The sequence below is a fragment of the Brienomyrus brachyistius genome, chromosome 11, assembly GCF_023856365.1.
Source record: "Brienomyrus brachyistius isolate T26 chromosome 11, BBRACH_0.4, whole genome shotgun sequence".
NCBI classification, from domain to species: Eukaryota; Metazoa; Chordata; class Actinopteri; order Osteoglossiformes; family Mormyridae; genus Brienomyrus; species Brienomyrus brachyistius.
In genome coordinates, this window is record NC_064543.1 from 8,923,763 (window position 1) to 8,945,985 (window position 22,223).

General features: G+C 47.3%; 1 protein-coding gene across 2 annotated transcripts; it reads left to right on the plus strand.

Annotated features, from left to right (window-relative positions):
* The first annotated feature begins 2,692 nt into the window (after positions 1-2,692).
* mindy2 (MINDY lysine 48 deubiquitinase 2) lies at positions 2,693-22,216 on the plus strand. 2 transcript variants are annotated; one of them, XM_049031403.1, is made up of 9 exons: positions 2,693-3,709; positions 6,245-6,302; positions 11,060-11,124; positions 15,459-15,617; positions 15,835-15,937; positions 16,107-16,249; positions 17,183-17,356; positions 18,203-18,373; positions 18,495-22,216. In XM_049031403.1, exons 1-9 carry the CDS (start codon positions 2,795-2,797, stop codon positions 18,666-18,668), a joined length of 1,962 nt encoding a protein of 653 aa, XP_048887360.1. In that variant the 5' UTR covers positions 2,693-2,794; the 3' UTR covers positions 18,669-22,216. The 2 variants fall into 2 exon arrangements, with proteins under 2 accessions (XP_048887360.1, XP_048887361.1); XM_049031404.1 differs by lacking the exons at positions 2,693-3,709; positions 6,245-6,302 and adding an exon at positions 6,325-9,111.
* The last annotated feature ends 7 nt before the right edge of the window (positions 22,217-22,223 follow it).

Genomic DNA, 22,223 nt, shown 5'->3' on the forward strand with positions numbered 1-22,223 from the left:
TCTAACGGCCTGACGTCACGCGCAGGCAGCGGGCCGGCTCCGCCCCCGCGCTCAGTTTGCAGACGCCTCTCCCCTTTCCGGCGAAGCGGAGCCGGCGATCGGCTTGACAGCGTGACGGCGCTGACCTCTTTCTGTATACACACTTTTCATACTAGTCATGCTGAATCTGGCCTCAACTGACGAATGTCATTTTGCTGTACTTGTTCAGTTCAGCATCTTAGTGTAAAACAAAATATATGTCCCATAGTTTGGCCATTAATTTTTGGGAGTGGAAACGAAAACGAATGGATGACTAGATGAATTGATAAATGGCAGAAATGTATATAGCTTTAAATTGCTGAAGAGATCTTTATTTGAAAAAAAAATTAAATTATTTCTCTCATCCTATCCTTGTGCTCTGTGCTGTCTGCGAATATAACCAGTTCTCTCTTAACACCAGATTGAATAACCGATTAGACCCCCTCCCCCCGGATGGGCCATATTTTTGTTCACTCCTAGCTCCCTGCCCCAAGGACTGGTTTGCAAAACAATGGCATAGGGCACAAGGCAGGGGTGCGATTTGAGAAGATATTTGAACCCAAACCCTGAAGACGTGAGGTGACAGTGGCACACACTAATTTTATTATTTAATGTTCATAATTTATTGATTTATATAGAGAATTGCACTGTTCATCTTATCATCACTCACCTCGACCACCAGCTGTGCATGTTCAGCAGAAGATCCACATGCAATGATTGTCATGTGTCAAACTCGAATAATCTAGGAACTATTTCAGATAAGCAATTTTTACACCTTTACTCAATGATAATTGGATCACCTCTAGTTTTAAAATACAGCCAGAAGTCAGTCAGGTCATTAGAACTGGCCCAGCTAGTCTGCCAAATTTTAATGATCACAATGCAAACAATAACAGGGGGCTCTGGAGCAGTGCACTGGAAGGGGCTGTTTTCATTTGGCCCAAAGAAAATGGTCTCAGGAGTTTCCAATTTCTCCCCATATTCACACAGATTTCCTCCAGCAATCAAAAATATGAGTTGCCATCTTTGAATTGTCCAAACTGTCACACTGTGTGCCCTCATCCAGTGCAGGCTGTCCATGTGCCTTGTGCTTCTTCCGATAGTCTCCAGGAAAACTGTACAGTATATACTGGAAAGGCAGTCACTGATGAATGAAAGTGTTTATGGATGGAGGGAATGAGCAGATGTGTTGGAAGGGCATGGATTACCTGGCAGATTCAGGGGCCTAGCATTTGATATAGGCCCCTGAATAAAAAAATAATAATTTATACGCTTGGGGGACATCACATCTATATCGTCTGCAAAATTTGCCGTGAGGGATCTGTATTACTTCAGATAGCAAATGGTAACCCTGGCGAGGGACCAAGAATTTCTAGCTACGCTACTCCAATAACACCAGCAGATTTGGTCATTTTTGTTCTCTCGTCCACTATTAAGAAATCCCAACAATTAGCTTTTGATTCGTAGTATGAAAAGTGTAAAAGTAAGTACGTTTACGTTCACTTTAAATTCACTACTGTGCACAGTTTGCCCCTTTGCGGTAATAGGCGGTACTGCATTTACGTGAGCCACGCAAGAGGAACGTTTGAAGATTGAAATCGATAATTGTGATGTTCTCTAGTTGATTTATTACATAATTATGTTTTCATATCGGATAATTACAACGATTACACCTAAACTACAGTTCCCATGTCGATAAATTAATCAGAATAAAGTGATTCCTGTAAAAAATGTACGATGCCTGAAACCATTCAGTGAGTTGTTTCGATACAGCACAATATTAAAAATACTCTCTATATAACACGTTGATAATTTTAACCTCGTTATCATTTTAATTAGTTTTATTTTGGAAAGATGCAAATGAGTTAAACCTTTGCCCTTATGACATCCGACATACAGTGTTCGGCAGACCTCTGAAAGCAAGTTTTTGTTAAAGGTATATTTTATTACTACGCACAATAAACAAGCTCATTCTGATTCGCCAACAAGTCAGCAGAGCTCATCTCATCCAATCACAACACACCGCGTTCAACGAACGTTGAATAGAAAGTCCACTCTCCTAATGTAACTGGGCGTGGTGCACGTATTCTTGTTTGTTTTGACAAAGGTTATGATGATTTATATTCAATTATTATACGTCCACGTAATCATATATGATATTTAAGTATAAATTTATTCGACTATCAAAAAAATCCCAATAGTTTCACAGCCTTCGCGTATTTAATCTATTCCAGACGGTCTCTTTAAGATCTGTCAAACCTGAGATAAGTGCCAGAATAAATACATACATTCTATCTTACCCTTTTTAATTATTGCTAGGTTTAATAGAAAATACCAAATCATATCGAACGCGATATAATTATAGGACTTCTCGCTACCATTTGCACCTGTTTTCAGTAACATATTGTTATAGTTGACTTAACGGACGCCCGTGTTTGCTTACTTGGCTTTTTATATGTTCCTAAAACTTTATAAAGATTAAAAAGTATAGCGGTGATTAGTTTCTCCCACACTGAGGTAAAATACACGAAAAATAAAATTGGTTATAAATCGCACACTTTTATATTTAATTTAATAATTACCCTGTTTTTTCATAATATAAAAAATAAAATCATAACGAACGTAAACTATCGTATTATTTAGTATTGCCCTTCCTTGACCTGAAGAAGAGGCGTATCACTTACGGTGACGTCAGCTAGGTAGAGATGTCATGGCGTCTTTGGAACCGGAGCAAGAGCTGCAGTCTAGTTAGAAAACAGCTTTGTCGTAAATCGGCATGGAGAAAAGTGCAAACCTGCATCGAGATCTTGGAGGAGGTACTCCGTGCTTAACGATAGCCGGGGAAACGAGCGACATAAAAGCGCCTGAAGTAGTGAAAGCAACTGTCGATAGCTGCAAGAATAGCGAGCCTTCTGTGCTCAGTACTTTGGTGGCTAGTAGTGGCGCCAGTAGTCTTTCAGCAGGCACTGCCAGTGCCCTAGCTGGTGTTCAGAAATCAGATGTCCGAATGGAAATGTACGATTCCCCCCCTGCTCAGAACAGGAACACGCAATCCAGCAGTCTATCGGAAAAGCAGTCCGAACCGGGGGACTACCAGAGCAACGGGATGGAGTGCAGCCTGGCTTCGATCCCAAAGGAGATGGACGGTACCACCTCAAAGTTGGTAAATAAAACGGACAGTGACTCTCCGGAGATACAGGCACCAACTCCTGGGATTACACATGTGCAAACTGGGGATCTTAACTGTGAGCCTGCAGAGCAGACTAAGATGTTGCCACCGACGCATCTGTGTCCTGGAGAAACAAGTTTAGTTACCAATAAATCGGAGGATGTTATTTCCAGCGATCACACCGGATTCGAGGGGCCGCCGAGTGGAAGCGAGCCTAGCCCTGCGGCTGATTCCCGAAGCTTTGATTCTTTGGAATCCTTCTCAAATCTCAACTCATGTCCCAGTTCCGACCTGAACAGTGAAGGAATAGAGGACAAAGTGCTGGCCATCGCTCTTCAAAACGATGAGTATGGGCCAGATGGACCCAAGGTCCCGTGCACTAAGGACCGGGGCGCCGGCCAGTCTATATATCACATCAAGTGGATCAAGTGGAAAGAAGAAAACACACCGATCATTACACAAAACGAGAACGGGCCGTGCCCATTATTGGCTATTATGAATGTCCTTTTGCTGGCACGGAAGGTAAATTTATGTACTCCGATCGGTCAGTGAGATTTTAGGGCAGTGGGTGGATAGTTCAGGTGCCACTGGCTTTCTGGAACCGACGTCGCCTGAAGGCCACGCACTGCTTGTGTCCAGAAAGCATACGGCTCTTCTTTTATTACAAAATCCCTACTTTAATCTTTGTAGTTGTGTAGCACGTAATGCACTTTCCCGGCAATGGTACAGCTTGTCCCGGGGAAAGTGATTCGTATATAATGGCGTTTCTCATTTCTTCGTTTAAATCTCTCGGCTCTTCTTTAAGATTATTATTCTGAAAGATAATCAAGCACTTTCAGAATTTAGACTGATTAATATTGGCATCCCATATGTCGCAAGATTTGTTCTTCATTTTGCCTAGAAAATATTTTGTAGCTGCTACTTTTGCGCAAAATAAGTCATTTGGACGCAAAATTTACATATAAAACATAGTCCTAGTTATTTGTCAGATGTACTGGCACCAGAATAACTTTCCCTTATAATCGCCGACAATATTTTTTTAACCAGGTTTGCTTTTACTAAAGCTATTTGTTTAATTTCTGTATTTTTTTCTAGTTAAATGTTTATTGCTGTGATATATTTCTCAGCAATTTCGGTAGGACGACCGCCTTACTGAAACAGCAGTTTTTGTTTCTTCTATTACAACTTTCTCCGAAGCAAACCCCAGTATTAGGCAGGATCTCACGTATTTAATACTAGTGGTATGGTAACTTTTGGAACACCAGTTTCTGTTCCTGGCACAAAAGCAGTCAGCGTGACAGTTCTGTGAATGAGCTGCAATGTTTCTCTATGTGGACACGTCTTTGCATATCCATTTGCCAGTTATTCTCACCTGGCTCTGTGTGAGATCCCACTTTTAGATGAACTATTCTCTGGTTTTTCAGCTATTATTTAGTTGGACACACTGAGGTTTTGGCATTTTCATGCAAAAGTATATACTGAAAAGCCACTTGTTTTTATTAATGGAAATGGCTGCAGTCCAGTGACTGAGACTTACCATTCTTCAGTTGTACCGAAAGGCACTGAAGCATCTACTAAATAATTAACTAATGAGGCATTTTCTGCATGATAATTTGAATACCACGTTGTGACAAACACCTGCATTTGCATCTTAAAACTGTTGTCTTGGAAACGGACTTGCATTCTTAGATGGGAGGCATTGCTCTCTGGGTTTGCGGTGTGGCAAGAAGGCAACAGCCCCAGAACATTTCCTGCATAATTCACCATCTTTGTTGTGTGTGATTGCAAACAGTCCCCCCCCCCCCCATGTTTAGCTTTAGCCATATGGTTAAATGACTGAGAGTGTCTTGGTGGTCACCTTTAGGGTGGTAAGGCCTGAAATCTCAGCATGGGAGGGGCATCAGCTTTTGCAGTGTATTTTGGCTGTTTTGTAATTAAAGGGTAATTTTTTATTTTTAATTTTTTGCTCCGTTGATGACTGAAAGTGGTTAACGTGCTTAGCCTGCTTGTGAACTGTACTGGGGATCTGCACTCATCTCCTATCTCTTTCCAACACGGATTTTATCAACTACTGAGATGAATTACTTTTTCTTAATTTACTCTTTTTAAAATGTCAATTAATATTGTATTCATGAATTACTTGAAGACATCTGTGTTACAATGCTCACACGTATGGAAAGGCCCTGGTTAATGTATTTAAAATATTTTTATTGATGCACTCATTACTGTGGGTTGGCATATTTTGTTTTCCAACACAAAACGAAATGTCTTCGATTTCACGTTCAAAGGTTTTGACAGCTTTTTAGGTGTCTGGTTCATGGTGGCACTATAACTAGCCCACAGGTGCCCCCATTACCCCGTGTCTTTGGGTCATGCTAAGCTTTTGCACCCCCCAGAGTGCTAAATAAGTACGTCGTTGGGAATAAAGAACATACATGGAAGTCTTGCTAACTTTTGGAAAACGTGACTGTGAAGGATCTTCACCAGCTGTCTGCCACCGTCTGCCAGACCTCATTATTTAACTTGATTTTTGGGGTTTGTTTAATCTTAACTTAAACTTTGCAAAATGTTATGTGAAGTGATGCGTATATTACTTCAGTTTCTCACAATGATGCCTATTATCCTCCCTTTGCTCAGTAGCAGATTTCTGCAAAGATCTATGTTCTCAGTGTTTTTGTGGAGATTTTGCATTGGATTATGCTTTTTGAAATGGTGTTTTTTTTTCTTCCTTACTCTGCTATGCCTTCGCAGCAAAGGGCTTGACCCTCCCTGCAAAATGGTTTTGAATTTCCGGAGCTGCTAAAATCTGCAGTTCAGCTCCCAGCTCTATCTGCATTAGAAAGGTTCTGTTTAATTGGACTCTTTTGATGACTGACTGACGAGCTGGATGAGTGTTTGTATCCCTGTGCCGGAAGCTGTCATTAAAACTGGCAGCATGCTGTGAGAATGAGTGCCGTATTAGGGCAAAGTAATTTTATATTAATTTTAAATGGACTGTTTTTAATGGTGCCATGGCTAGCCAGCGTACTCCCAATAAACAGTTCCCGTTTCTTACAGGTCAAGATGCCGCCGATGATTGAGATCATAACGGCGGAGCAGCTGATGGAGTACCTCGGTAGGTGTCGTTGGGGCCGCCGTCCCTGTTTTCGGTCCCGGGGAAGATCGAGGAGATGAAACGGACACTGGCGTACAGGCGGAGCTGCAGGCACATGCCTGGTTAATGTCGGAGGTCTTCTGTCGTGTCACTGGCTTCCCGTGGGTCACGATGCCCTAAGGCCGTGTTGCATGGCTGCTTGTGTGTGGCTCCTCTTCATGGATCCTGGGCACGAGCTGCTCCCGTTTGCTCCCTGACCCAAGTATTCTGCACTGCTGGGTTTATTCAGCTGCCTAAGCCAACATGCTGCACGTTCATGCACCATGCATATTGTTAAAACCAGGATTCCAGGAAATCTAGCTAAGTACTAAATTATTTTCCTCCTGAACTGCATAAAGAAATCAGTGCTTTAGGAAATCCTTACTTTAAATTACTGGTTTGGGACCCTGACAGTATATTTAGGTATTTGTGCTGTCAGTCGTCATTGGAACTAGCTAGCAGGACTTAGCCTCCAGGCCCCAACTACTACCTGGGGTGATGTAATTACAGGCCGCCCTGGCAGGGTCAGATGCAGGACTAACCACTGTGCTTGTCACTCTGCTCGATTTCCTCCTTCGCTACTGGATCGGAGTTATGTTCTCCCCGCTTGAAATGTTTTGATGTAATTCTCAAGCTGTAGCTCCCGTTGCATTGTTGCAAGTTGTGTTTTAAACTGAATGGTGAAATATATCTCACAACTCAAAAGCAAAGAAGTCTCTCTGCATAATATGCTGCATTTTTTTTCATGATGCAGTTTTCGGTCCAATCGGTACCTTTTTTCTTTAATCAAGTCATCCATCCATGTGTGACTGTATCCGGTATAAGGTTGCAGCCCATCCAGCTAATGTTTTTCTGAGTGAAATTTAAAATTTAAATATTCTTTTAACAGTCCGCATTAGTTGGCCGCATTAGTTTTGGATTTATGGATTAAAGGATTTCCTGATTTATTTATTTATTTATTTTTTAAGATGACATTTCAGGGAAAGTGCCTTGCGTGTCGGATAGGTCGCTCCTCTGCGTCTGTCTGTCTGTTTCATTCCAAAATGGATCAGTGTTTGCTGCCTTGCTGTGGGTTTGTGTCCCTGTCAGTGGGGTGCTGTTCCCCTGGCTCCCTCCAGGGGCACTGGTCACGTGCTTGTAGTTGTTGACAGTGTTGACTCTTAGGCTTCAAAGGGAGGATTAGTGGTGAGGTGATCCTGTGGGGCCATCTTTGAAACTGTGAACTTGGGTGAATCTGAGACCTGGCATTGAGGCTTGAGGAATGGCTTGGGGGGGGGGGTGGTGGAGGGGCTTCTGCTGAGAAGGGGATGCAACCAGAGCTGCCACCTCCTCCTGTGGTACATAAGTCTCCCTCCACGGCTGGGATGCCCCTGAATGTGCCCCTCGGCTGGAGGCCCGAGCCCACCCCTCTTCCCTGAAGGATACTCAGCATCTGGTCCACACCTGGCCGGTCCCATCTCAGTTTTTATGCTACAAAAACACCTCAGGACATTTTGTTGCTCTGACTGATCATCCACAGTCTGTGCACACAGACTTGGCACAATATCGTGATGCTTAAGGCTTGCTTATAATAGTAGATTTTCAATTAAGCTTATCAAACATTCTACTTTGAGATTCGATGAGAACATTGCCCTCCAACTGGCCATTTACATAAGAGTTTGCCTCCTGAGCCTATAACCCCAGCCGTCACAGTTAGGGCCCTACATGTGAGGTTCGGAATCAACCGGAAGCCTCTTCCCTTGTGGCAGTTTGCGTCATGCTGTTCCTTGAGCCCTGATAAGGACTCGGGGTGATGGGAGAGAGTGGATTGAAAGATGTGATGGTGCAGTTCTATTTCTGGCGGGAGGCTGTGCTCTGGCCTGGGACGTCCTGTCAGGAGGAGCCCCCGCTCCGTGGAAGGGGGAGCCGATTCGGTCGTCGCTGATAGCGTCACACCTTCAGGGTGGGTTGGAGGACAAGAATTTGCTTAGATCGAAAATAGCTTACAGAAAAGAGTGAAATAATTTTTGTGAGGATGTCAGCAGCGCGGATGCAGCCAGATGCGGAAAGGCTGGGGGTGGGGGGGGAGTGGGCTGTACGCTCCAGAGAGATGACCGATGCTAACTTAGCTTAGCGCTGCTTCGGTGCACCGTTGTCCCCAGTCGCATTATCGCAGGCGAGTGTGACCAGTCATTTTTACTGAAAACCCGAATGCATTTTATTTATATTCCTTAAGTTTTTATATGATGGGAATATTATACTGCTACTTTTCTAGTTTTATAAGTGGTCTTAATTTTTTAAATGGTATTAATATGATTGCAATGTAGTTTAAATAGGTTTTAAGGTACTTTGAAGAATCCCTGTTACGCTAATTATCTTTGAAGCATAAAATACTACTTAGTGACGGCTAATACTGTTTTATGACCGTAAAGTCCATCCCCAGTAATGAGGACCCTTGTTAGAATGGCCTCTTCAGAGTTAATAGTCTTTGAGAAGACCCATGGTTCCCAAAGTCGGTCCTTTTTGCTGCGCTTCGGTTCCAGCAGGGCAAACGCCACATAGGGAGCATAAATGTGTGGAGACTCCAGCTATCTGGACTGGGCTTTAAGGGGGCCGCGTAGCATATGTGGTCCTGCCCTCCTCTGGCTCCGCCCACATCTCTCCTTACAGGCCTCTTGTGTCTGAAGCCACTCTGACAGCCTTTGAATCGAGGGTACGGAGCTGCGGAGATCTTCCACTCAGGAGAAGAGCATAAAAGCAATGGAGGGGGACGGAAAAGCAGGGTCGATTTTTCTGCCGCCATCGCGATCCGGTTTGTATAAGATTCCAGCCTTTCTGTGGGTGCGCTGGGTTTGTTTACATGGATAAGTTTTCCTGGTAAGACGTCACCCGACCAACAGAGAATGGGCCATAAATTGCGGCTCTCAGGTTTGCCCAGTCAGTGAGTTTTAGGGCCGGCAAGGAGTCTGAGGATTATGGTTTGGGGCCCGTTGTTGGCATCTATTTTCTGCAAGAGTTTGAGTTGTTGGGGGCAGTCATGCTGGGTGGGGGCATTAGAGTTACTTGTGAATTTTATCTTTTCATCACGGTAAAAATTGATAGAAAGCCTTTAGGATTTCTTTACAGCCCTTGGTTAATATGCGGAAAGAATGGCTGCCGGTGCATATCTGAATGGAGCCCTGAGTAGGAGAGGAGAGCGTGGCTGGGCCTGCCTCCACCGCGCCGCGAGTCAGAGCGGTGAATGTGGCCGGGGCCGCCGACAACCTGAGTACGAGTAGCGAGAGCGGCTGGGCCTGCCTCCACCGCGCCGCGAGTCAGAGCGGTGAATGTGGCCGGGGCCGCCGACGCCCTGAGTATGAGTAGCGAGAGCGGCTGGGCCTGCCTCCACCGTGCCGCGAGTCAGAGCAGCGAGTGTGGCCGGGGCCGCTGACGCCCTGAGTACGAGTAGCGAGAGCGGCTGGGCCTGCTTCCGACAGGCTGAGAGTCAGAGCGGCCAGTGTGGCCGGGGCCGCTGACGCCCTGAGTACGAGTAGCGAGAGCGGCTGGGCCTGCTTCCGCCAGGCTGAGAGTCAGAGCGGCCAGTGTGGCCGGGGCCGCCGACGCCCTGAGTACGAGTAGCGAGAGCGGCCGGCCCGGCTTCCGCCAGGCTGCGAGTCAGAGCGGCGAGTGTGGCCAGGGCCGCCGACGCCCTGAGTACGAGTAGCGAGAGCGGCTGGGCCTCCCTCCGCCAGGCTGCGAGTCAGAGCGGCGAGTGTGGCCGGGGCTGCCGACGCCCTGAGTACGAGTAGCGAGAGCGGCTGGGCCTCCCTCCGCCAGGCTGCGAGTCAGAGCGGCCAGTGTGGCCGGGGCCGCTGACGCCCTGAGTACGAGTAGCGAGACCGGCTGGGCCTGCCTCCGCCAGGCTGCGAGTCAGAGCGGCGAGTGTGGCCGAAGCTCCCTGGGGACAGCTGAGCAGAATGTTAATCTTCCGGTTGACAGGTGCAGTCAGATTGCGGCTGCCAGGGGGGGCTTTCCTGCCATGTGCCTTTTCTGAGGCATAAGTAAACAAGGGCTGCTGCTGTATCGCCAGGGCTTTGAAAAAGGTTTTTTTTTTTCCCCTCCTTCCAGTGAGTGTTGCGATTATTATGCTGCGTGCGCACATGCGTGTGAGGGGGCGTTTATGACGCTGCCGTGCCGGCTTGCTAAGTCAGAATCCTTCTCCACCACCACCCCGACACGATGGCCCCTTTTCCTCCATCTATACACAGTGACATCTTTATGGTCTGCCTCCCTCTGGATGATGGGTTGGAGTGGTGGCTCTGAGGCTAGAGATGTGGAAGGTTGCTGGTTCAAATCCCGTGAATGCCCAGAATGATTCAACAGATTCAACTCTGTTGAGCATAGGCCCTTAACCTGCAGTTGGTTCATCCGGAATATGACATTAATCTACATCCAGCCCTATAAGGAGGTCCTCCAACTTACAGGGAATAACTTGGGGGTTGGTGGCAGGATTGGCACTCCAGGCACCGGAAGAAACCTCACACTGGTCCATTCAGACTAGTGTGGTGCTGAGGTATCACTCGCTACATGGCTGCACTCAGATACTTGTCCCTGAGGTGGCTCGTCTTGTGGTGGGTGCGGCAATACGCTGTAGTCAGTGCACGCTCCTCACCTCTCACTGTAACCGGCGCTGCTCCTCACCTCACACTGTAACCGGCGCTGCTCCTCACCTCACACTGTAACCGGCGCTGCTCCTCACCTCTCTCTCCCTCTGCCTGTAGGTGACTACATCCTCGATGCCAAGCCGAAGGAGATCTCCGAGGTCCAGCGGCTCAACTATGAGCAGGTACGACCGGCCTTGACGCGCCTCCAGGATTCCCAGGATGACACCCCCCCCCCCCCCCCCCAATAGCGTGTGTGCAGCTGTCTGTCCATCTGTGTCATCGTCTGCTCTGCGGGGTGAACTGTACAGTTGACTGTTTTATTACTTCAGTGATTTTACATAACGGTAATTACTAAGACAAATAGTGTATGAAAAGTAAATCAAAACGAGGGAGCTCTGTTGGCATTGGCGCACGATATTATGACACTTTTGAAGGAATAAATGCACTATTATCAGCAATAAAAAAGAGTTGTAATCTGCCACCTGTTTTTAACACAGGCACTGGGTGCAAGGCAGTCTGCCTTAATGGGAAAGACTCAGGTCTAAGCATTTATACTGTATAATATATGCGCTTGGTGTTTTTTTTTTCTTTTTTCTCTGTATAAGGCCCAGAACTTCCCAGTGTCCTATAGGGTCAGTAATTAGGGGTTTTATATAATATAAGTTGTAGCACTTGGGGATTTGATTATGAAGCTGTAGTGTCCTGCTGGGTGCTGTTCCCAGGGGTTTGACACTGCGTAAGGCCCAGTACCAGGTGAAGTGCCCCTGGGCCCAGCGGTCTACTGTACTGATCAACGTTTCAGGCCAGATCCCAGCAGCCATCTCCTGTTTCTGATTCCTCTTGCTGTGACTCACTGATAGGCTCCCGCCACCGCCTGCCTGGGCTGGAAGCGAGCTACCTGCCTGGGCCCGTAGAGTAGCGCCGCCGCCATCGCTAGCACGGCTGAGGCACCCAGGCCCGAAGGGCGACATCCTTGTATCTTCCGCTGGGAGGACCCGCTGCGTTCTTGCACGGGAGCCTGCCCTTGTGGCCGCCAGCAAATGGGCCCATGTGTTGCTGTTTGGTTCCCAGCTTGCCGTAGTCGGCCGCATCGGTGCTTTGCCGTTGCAGGAATGGTACTTGGCTGTCTATTTATAAAGCCCACATAGGCCCCAGGGACAGCCTGTGCTCCATGCTGGTGTCTGGGTGTAAACACTCGCAGTAGAGATGCTGCTGATGTGTCTGTGAAGCCCTGTGTGGCGCATTGTGACCGTCCTCCAAGGCCAAGGAGACCGAGCAGCTGGTGGCCAATCGGTGGCCCTGAAGCTGTGGGCGGGGGCTGAGGCCAGATGGCTTGGGGGTGGATCAGCACAGGTTAGCTGGCACCCCCTGCATGCCACCGTCCTCCCCAAGTCAGTGCCTGCTATGTCATAGTGTGAAACCAAAGTTTGGGCTACATTGTCATTTATGTGGTGGCAGTCATATTCTTTTCCCAGTTGCCCATAAAATCACTGCTCAGTTTACTTTTGAACATAAAGTGTATGTGGACGCCCCTTTTAATTAGAGGAATTGCCTAATTAAGCCATGCCAATTGCTGACACAGGTGTAAAATTAAGCACACGTACCTAGTTTCCACCAAAACGGAGTGGCTGCTGGGGCCGGTGCTAGGCAGGTTCTCGCTTGGTGCCTTTTTGAGAACTGACCCGTGGTTCTACTGGTTTCAAAAAAGAACGGAACAGAAACGCTGTGCATGCAGAAGTGAGAGTACCGAGGTGAACTGTCATTTAGTTCTTCAATGTTGAGCCTTGTTCTCCTTGGAATATTGTTTCTATTATGCGACAGAATTGTTTGTATATTCTAACTTGACTATAAAAAAGTGAAGGGAAGAAAATTAACTGTCATGATGGACCGTAAAAGAATGCTTTACGTTCATAACATCAAGCACCGTTAATAATTCTCCCAAGATGGCGGGAAAGTAATGTTCCTGATTTTTTTTAAATTTTTTTTTCTTCTTTTAACTGCTAACTGATTTGCGCTAATTAGCATTAGCCGCAAGAATCCTTTGTATGATGCTTCTACAAATACTTTTACTCATGTTAAGGTGGCGTTTAGTACCATTATTTTTCATTTATGTGATGGCCAGTCCAAGACATTATGGTTCCAAGTTCTCAGACAAGCTTTTCCATGGTGCCGTGTCTGACTCGGAGCCAGTTTTTTGCAGTGGAAATGCACAGAACCAGTTTCAGATTGGGAGAGAACCCGGCACCGCGTTGGTGGAAATGAATATGAGGAGCAGAATGGCTGGTTGTACAGAAGAAGTTAGTGACTTTCCACTTGGCATCATCATAGGACTCTATCTTTCCAACAAGTTTGCCAGTTTTCGGCCCTGCTGGAGCTGCCCTGGTCAACCGCAAGTGATTGTGAGGTGAAAATGCCTGGTAGCCATACAGTCTGAGAGAAAGGGCCCTGATCACTCAGCATCAGTGAATGTTTAAGTTCACCTGGCCAGTACCTCCAGACGGGTGGGTGAATTGCGTGCTGACGGCCTGGTTATACTGACTGCTGTTCTGCACATTGCCCTCCTGTTAGCTGTCCTGCACATTGCCCTCCTGTTAGCTGTCCTGCACATTGCCCTCCTGTTAGCTGTCCTGCACATTGCCCTCCTGTTAGCTGTCCTGCACATTGCCCTCCTGTTAGCTGTCCTGCACATTGCCCTCCTGTTAGCTGTCCTGCACATTGCCCTCCTGTTAGCTGTCCTGCACATTGCCCTCCTGTTAGCTGTCCTGCACATTGCCCTCCTGTTAGCTGTCCTGCACATTGCCCTCCTGTTAGCTGTCCTGCACATTGCCCTCCTGTTAGCTGTCCTGCACATTGCCCTCCTGTTAGCTGTCCTGCACATTGCCCTCCTGTTAGCTGTCCTGCACATTGCCCTCCTGTTAGCTGTCCTGCACATTGCCCTCCTGTTAGCTGTCCTGCACATTCTCCTCTGGCCTCAGATTGTGGCACCTTTTCTGCAGTAAATTCGCTGGTTCAAGAGGTCAAACTTTTTTCATTTTGTTTGCAAATTATTTCCTGCACATAGTTGTGGCTTTTACACGTAAAATCTGTTCCAGTGAACACAAGAAATGGTGTGCCAAGCCATGTGACCATGGCACGCCAGTGAACATGGTCCTCGTCCGACTCGGAGCCCTGGCGGACTCCTGTTCTCACCGAATCGCTGTTTTGGCTTCGCTACAGAATGAATCAGACAGAGCTTCCCCCATATGCAGCTGTGCCCCCTTTCTGTGACGGGCAGGACTCACCCAGGTGATGCCAGATAGTGTTTTTTGATTGGTGACTGGGGGAGGTAGAACATGGCAAGTCACATTCCGGACTTTGGGATCGTCTCTCTGCTGCCTGATCTGGGAATCGCAGTGAAATAGGGAGTGATCTGATCCAGTTCGGTGTTTCGAACATCGCCACTGTAATCCTGAAGGCGGATACTGGCCAAACACCTTTGAGCTTCTGACTGATCAGCATATTCCGGCAGCCAATTGGGATGCAGATATGGGTCTCTGAGCACCTGAGGCCATGAGTAATACGACACCTACAGGCAGTGTGAGTAATTAAATGATGTTTATTCAGCTGATGGGCTCATGCAGATCCTGATATCACTTTGAGGGCTTTGCACTGGTGCCTGTTGGGTGGTTCTTCGTGGCACTGGTATGAACTGGTCAGTGTGGCACAGATCCCAGTTTGTGGTGCATTTTGGTATTTCTGTTTGACTGGGGTGCTCTGGGTTAAGTGCCTGGTTCTGCAGTACGGCAGCAGGGCCTCTGCATCACCCAGCATTCCTTGCAGTCCGCTGGACATGCCGTGCAGTGTGGTGTCCCGCTCGGCACGTGCTGGACCCGCATCTGGCCCCATGCCAGCAGCTGTATATCTACAGGACAATGAGCGGCATCCAGCTCCGGCTGACCAATCGGGTCCTTGCTTACTGCCCTGTGTCAGGCTTGGGTTTTTTCTGTGGGCGAGAAGACTCTGCCCTACTTTTGAGTCACCAGGTGAATTTCCCTTGTCAGAGTGGAAGGGGGAGACCAGGAAGGTATGGCTCGCTCTGACCAGGCCGCCACGCTTCCAGCTAACCTTCCCCGACGTCGGAAACGAAGCTGGAAATGAATTTGGGGCAACTGATTGCTGTAATGAGGAAGCGCAGAGGTCCATGCGACCAGTCGCAGGCTGGCACAGCGACTCCCTGCCAAAACCATGCGCTTGTGGAGCCGCGAAAGGGCTGGCGGCTGGACCCATCCATCAAACGCTGAAGTATCAGTTTGTGGGGCACAGTGTCCTTTCGGTGGGGGGGGTGACCGGCCAGCACTCAGCTATACAGTGGCCTTTTTTGAAGTCTCTGGCTCATCGGTGATGCCCCCCCCCCCCAATAAAAAAATCTCGTGCTCCATTGTTCTCCCACCCGCTGTGCGATTCCGCCCGCTAGCAGGGCCTCCTTTCAGTGTGATGGATGCGCTGTGATCTGACGTCCGTGGCCGGTCCTTCGCAGAACATGAGCGACGCCATGGCCGTCCTGCACAAGCTTCAGACGGGCCTGGACGTCAACGTGAAGTTCACGGGGGTGCGGGTCTTTGAGTACACGCCCGAGTGCATCGTCTTTGACCTGCTGGACATCCCACTCTATCACGGCTGGCTGGTGGACCCCCAGGTTAGTCCCTTCCCAGCCCTCCGCCTTTTTAACCATCGTCGTCTCGTAATTTATCGCAGTGACCGTAACAGTGTTACTGTTGACAGCAGATGCCATTCGATTCCCGAAAACACAAGCTGGCCTCTCAGATGTTGTAATGATTCTGGCATGTTAGACAGCTGATTAAGCTCCTCCCTCTTCCCCACCCACTCCCCTCTTTTATTTTTTTTTTCTACAGATGGATGACATTGTGAAAGCGGTGGCCAACTGCAGCTATAATCAGCTGGTGGAGAAGATTATCTCTTGTAAACAGTCAGAAAACAGCGAGCTTGCTGGAGAAGGTAGGTGGGCCCGTGATGTCATGTGGATTTTTCTCTCTTCTCCCTTGGGCCTGCGAGTCTCTGCTTTCTCTTATGTTCATGTCCGTCCATCTGTGTTTTGGCCCGTGGGAGACACTGTGGCAGCCTCACCTGTGTGCCCCCCCCGTGGGGGCCATTGCTGTCGCCGCAGGCTTTGTGGCGGAGCAGTTCTTGAACAACACAGCCACGCAGCTGACATACCACGGCCTGTGCGAGCTGACGTCCAGCGTCCAGGAGGGCGAGCTCTGCGTCTTCTTCAGGAACAACCATTTTAGTACCATGACCAAGTTTAAGGTGACCACTGCAATTCTAAACGCTTGGGAATTTCAGATACTAAGTAATATATTTTTACTAAATGCTGGAGGAAGTTGTTGGGAGGTTCTCTTGTGGATACAGTGAACACAGAACATGTTTGTTGCAGTGCCGAAGGACATTTGATTTTTATACGCACGCACGCACGCACGCACACACACACGCACACACACACACGCACAGATACAGTACACACTACTAGTCAAAAGTTTTTGCACACACTGATTTTCTACATTTACATGTTACTCGCTTATCTACTAAAAATACTCAATATTCTTCACTAACAAATTTATAGTGTGTTCACCATTTGAGTACCTTTTATTAGCAAAACAAATGTCATACCTTTGATTCATCAGAGTAATCTCCTTTAGCAGTTGTAACAGCATAGAAAATTTGAGGTATTCTTTGTACTAGACATTAAATTCTGCTCTGTTTCATGGGATGAATTGCCTCACTAGTTAAAGGACAGCCTAGAATCTGACTCTGCCATCACCACTCAAGCACATAACAGGATGTCACACATGCACTGTTACATACATCTTTCCATGTTATAAGGGAAACTTGTTTTATTTGACTTATATTTTCATTTATAGTTATACTTTACAAAGCTTAACAAGAAAAAGGTAAAAACCTGTGATGTGCAAAAACACTGGTAGTGTATTTATATTCATAAGTCCCAACTGGGGTTGTCTTGTCCTCACCATGTGAATGCAAAGGACAAAATTACAGCCAGATGACGTGTGGATGAAACAGACTGCACATACACAGAAGTAGTCCTTCAGTTTATTTTAGTAAAGTGAAGCTGTTGAACAGCCTCAGCATAGAGGACGACGTGGGTTATGCATCGGTGACGTTTCCACAGGGCTGTCATGGGGCTCGGCTGTGCTCCTGACAGGCCTTATCTGTGCACGCTAGGGTCAGCTTTACCTGCTGGTGACTGATCAGGGCTTCCTGACCGAGGAGAAGGTGGTCTGGGAGAGCCTGCACAACGTGGATGGAGATGGCAACTTCTGTGACTCGGAATTCCGCCTGCGGCCACCGTCGGACCCGAACACGGTGTACCACGGTCAGCAGGACCAGATCGACCAGGTCAGCCTGTTCGGTCACTGCTCTTTACTGTCAGTGGGCCTCCAGTGAACCTGGATAAGTTCCTGTGACGTTCAGTATGTTTTCTGTAATACGAGTCAAACAGGCAGAAAACTTTTCTCATTATTCACTTTTTGTTTCCTGACCAGGAAGGGGAGTGGCCCTTTCTGTTAAGGCAAATAGGGAGTGAACTTTAAAAAACACGGGTTATCAACACAAATCGAGGCAGAAGCAGAGGGAGATGTTTTTCAGGAAAATAGTGGCTGTTCTTGTGTTTTGGGTGAATGTAAATCTGTTTTTCTTTTTCCCATTTGGAATTCCCCGTTAGCTGACAACCACCGGATATTTGTGTTGGCACTTCTGTGAACTTTAAAGAACAGATACATTATTTCATGTTATTGATAAGCGTGGATATTTATTTTATAGGGTATCGCCAGCATTTTTGTAGCAGCAAGAGCCTATTTTGTGTGTTGTTTTATATTTGAGGTGTTTTGGACGCAGCTGTATGGAGTATCGGCCAGGCATGACTGGCTGTCGGTAATCGACGCTAAGACCTCCACTCTGCGTGGTTTCCTGTTTGTTTTTTGTTTTGTTTGTTTTTTTGTTTGTTTTGTTTTTTTGTTTGTTTTGTTTTGTTTGTTTTTTTGTTTGTTTTTGTTTTCTTTTCTTTTCTCTGCCTCGCCCAATGGCTCCTCATTTACACCACACTCTTCTGTCTCATCAGTGGACTGGATCTTACTGTCGTCTCTCTAACTGACCACACATGCCAGATTTGCGCCGTTTCAGTGCCGCGTCGCGTGTCACCCTGACTGACTTTAAGACCTCCCATTGCATGTCTTCTCCGTGCAGGACTATCTGATGGCCCTGTCACTGCAGCAGGAGCAGCAGAGCCAGGATCTGACCTGGGAGCAGATCCCAGAGGGCATCAGCGACCTGGAACTGGCTAAGAAGCTGCAGGAGGAGGAAGATCGCCGCGCCTCCCAGTTCTACCAGGAGCAGGAGCAGGCGGCGCAAGCACAGGTGTGGGATGGGGGGGGGGGGCTCCCTTGGGTACGGTCGTGTAATGGGGGGCCCTGTGTGGGGCCATCGAACCTTATCTTGCACAGGAATAACAGAGCCTATTGCATTTTCACTCCCACAGGCACAACGGTTGGCAGCAGGTGGCGAGCCTGGCTCCGTGGCAGCCGCAGGGACGGGGGAAGCGACAGGGGGCTCAACCGCCGGCGCAGCCCCCAGCCCCGGGAAACAGCCCAGCACTGGGGAGCGCAAACACAAGAAGGAAGCCAAGGATAAGGACAAGTGTGTCCTGCTGTAATGAGGAGTGGGGCTGGAGGGAGGTCAACAGAAGGGGGCGCTCTATGTCCAGCTGACATATAATGCACAGCCCCCTTACGGAGGAGATGGCAGAGTAAGAAGGATCAGTGAACTCCAGAGGAGGAGGGAGTTTAAGTTCACATGCCACCTGTGCCTGATATCCTTGTACCCATTTTGTTGTTTTTTATATCGGTATGGAAAGCTGAGGGGTCGGCACTATAACTTAATAGTATGAATATGAAGAGTTGGCCAAGGCTGTAAGCCACATGCTGCACTACATCAGGAAGAGGGGCAGAGAATTAAACTGGATCTCTGCGCAGTCGGTGCTCTATGGGGAAGTAACACATGCTCATCTTTTATTTCAAGCAGTTTGTAAGCTGTTTTTATGTGACATGGGTTTAGAAGTATGTAGGAGCGCCTACAGCATTTGATTTTGTTGACTTGTTGCTTTTTAAATATAGCTTTTTAATTTCCGCGCAAACATGTTTGGCCCTGGCGGCTCGCGGGGCCGGGATGCCGGCCGGCTCTGCGGGTGGGAGGAGCCAGAAGCACCTTGCATCACGCCAAACGGCTGCTGGTCACAGAACGGCGTCTCGTCGAGTCTCAGTGGGGCACATAATCCTATCTTGTTCACCGCTTAAAGGTTGTCTGCATATGTTTACAAGTTTCTCTGCATCGTGGCGGGTTCAGTCAATGTGGCCGACAGGGACATTGAACGTCAGTCCCCCGTCCTGAAGCTGCCAACGGGAGGGGCCCTTGGCGGGGCCCTTGGCGGGGCCCTTGGCGGGGCCCTTGGTGGTGCCTGGATGTCCGCTGGTGGCAGTAGCTTCACTGGCATCCAGATGGGCATTGATACCTTCCCTGGATGATCTCTGCTCTGTCATCTCTCAAGATCCAGGTTTCGCCTTACTCCAGAACATGCACGCAAACTGTAGGAGAATCTGTATCTAGTTAGCGTGTGCGTGTATCTACTGTACATACATGTATGTGTGTGGTTTCAAGTGAATGCCAGTGTTTATATGAGGGAACCTTCACTACAGCAATGTTACATTTCAGATTAATTTCTGCTTTACCCAGGTGTGTGACTTAGAGGGGAGGGCAGGGGGGCCGTAGTAGCTGAAATGATTTTATTGATGTTGCAGTGTCAGTCCAGCACAGATAAACAGGACTGCGGGAAGTGGTGTGTGTTGTGGAAGTTCAGGCCCAAGCAATCTCCCGGAAGGCGAGCCGGGCCACATAGAAGGACGTTTGTCTGCAAGGCTGAAGTTCCATCTGTAGTAAACAGGCAGCTGTTCCCATGGGCCTGTCGATTTGCATTCCCCTTTAAGAAGGGAGCCCAGGGGAAGCCACAGCAGTTGGTGCACCTGACGTGGCACTAGTGCCCACTGATACTCATCTACTGCAGGGCCCCAATCTGGTATCCACGTTACGTTTAACTCGCAGCTGGAGATTCTGACAGTTCAGCTTCAGCTCTCCCTGCATCTCACTTTTTAAACATGTGCATATACACACTTTATAAGAGTATATATAATATGTATGTATATATAATGGTTGGTACTGCCAATTTCTGAGCAACTAATTCTTTGTCTTTCTATACATTCCAGCTGAATGCCTTCACTGAAATAGCGATGTAGTGTTTCTTGGGTTTAGAACTAAATAGCTCCACTATTATATGCGAAAGTTTTAGTATTTCTGTTATCGGTCTGTTATGTGGTCAGTCCCCAGGGGCCTAATGTTCTCTGTATATAAAAAGCCTTATACAACATTAATGGATTTTTTTTTTTTTTTTTTTGTAATTATTATTATTTTAATGGACAATGATGCATTATCAGAAAGAGACAATCTGTAGTTGTTGACAGACACCAGAAATACTCTCAGGCCCAGTGAGAATTGGACAAATCCTCGAGTGTCTTTTGGAGATGTTCAACTTAGCTGCTTTTTACGACTGCCCCATTTAGTGTACATCGGTGAGATGTGTTCCTGTTAGCCCCCCCCCCCCCCAGAGAAGGTGTAATGATAGTATATGTGTTCGGGGATGAAAATGAGGACACAGGCATACAAGGGTTTGCGCAGATTATCACACTGGTTCGCTTTGACATGTAACTGTCATGGTATGACAACTCACCAAGGCTGTCATATTTATATGCGTATAAACTTTCTCGACAATGTGCTGGACGGCCTCTATGAAGTAAAAGCCTTTTATTGTAGACCTCATAGAGGATCCTTCGGCAGAGGGGAATCGAATTCCTCAGTCTCCTTAATCTAAGCAAGTATATATACTGTGCTTTACCATATTAATGACTGCAGTAGACGTTAGTGTTCTGTAAGACGTCATCTTCAAAGGGCTAGATAAGCCTTTGGAGAGGAGTGGCGATGGTGTGCCATGCTATTTATTTTTTAATCCCAATTCATCAAGGAAGAACATAGCTGACCCAGAAGGGAAGGTGCAATTGTACTTAATGCCAGGTCAAAACCACAGTGATTCCGTTTCCAACGGGTGATGGAAGTGACCGATGAGATCTCATGCTTTCTGTCAGAATGGTCCTGCCCGGGACATTGGCGGAGGTCCGCGTGCTTTGGGCCACCTCAGAGGCGCACGGAGGCAGCAATTGCTGCAACCATGGCTGCTTCTGCAGATGTTTGACTTCCTGTCAGTCACCTGTTTGCTGATGTTCACTAAATACTCGACATTTTCACTTGCTTAATTGCCTCTTTTTCTGAATGGATTGAAGTGAAATAGTAGGGATTGAGGCGCATGTTCTGCAGTTTGTCTGTTGTGTCATTTGATGTCACTAAGGTGACCCTTGAACCTCGAAGTTGGTCTTGCACTGGTACACAGAGGCACCACTACAGAACTAAAATTAAATACCTCATTTTATACTTCATGCAATGCACACAAGTGGTTAGCAGAGGTCGACACGCGGATGGTATGAGGTACCAGTCAGCAGGAAATCAGAGGGATGCAATTTTCAGACTGAGGGGGATGGATTTTGGTCGAGGGGAAGAAGCAAATCGAAACTGCAAATAGAGCAGAGTAAAGTGAAAATGTGTGCAATTCAGCTGAGGTTCTCCAGATGTTGCAGCAGAGTTGGAACCCAACGCAGGCCTGACTGCAGAGAATCATTTGAAGGATTGGCAGAATGTAAACATGGGTAAAATGCCACTGTTACAAGCCAACACATCCAGCCTTTTTATACTCGCTTGAATGCATTTTCAGTGAACCTGCCCCAAGTACAATTGATGTTGCCATTTTATTTGTGATGCATGAAATCATAGTGCTGAATACAACACTAGGGATTAAATATTCTACAAAATGTTCAACTTGACAGGAGATGGAAACCTGGAAAGCTTCCGTTACAAAAGGGTCAAACACTATTGTAAGGTTCCGTTCATACACAAGTGACCAAATGTAGCCTCTATTATAGTGTCACGAAATGTAGATGCAGGTAATTCTTGGAGTGTGTTTCCTATCACTTGCATTTTCAGTTTGTTATAAAAATGCCTTTGACAAGGGTGACGTAGCCTGATATTAAAACATATAGACAGTAACCGTTGT

What these genes read in the sequence shown, in the direction of transcription:
- mindy2 (XM_049031403.1), top strand. Translation starts at nt 2,795, where the DNA reads ATGGAGAAAAGTGCAAACCTGCATCGAGATCTTGGAGGAGGTACTCCG. An exon ending in GTACCATGACCAAGTTTAAG is followed by an intron (nt 16,250 to 17,182) that starts GTGACCACTGCA and finishes TGTGCACGCTAG; the next exon opens with GGTCAGCTTTACCTGCTGGT. An exon ending in AGCAGGACCAGATCGACCAG is followed by an intron (nt 17,357 to 18,202) that starts GTCAGCCTGTTC and finishes TTCTCCGTGCAG; the next exon opens with GACTATCTGATGGCCCTGTC.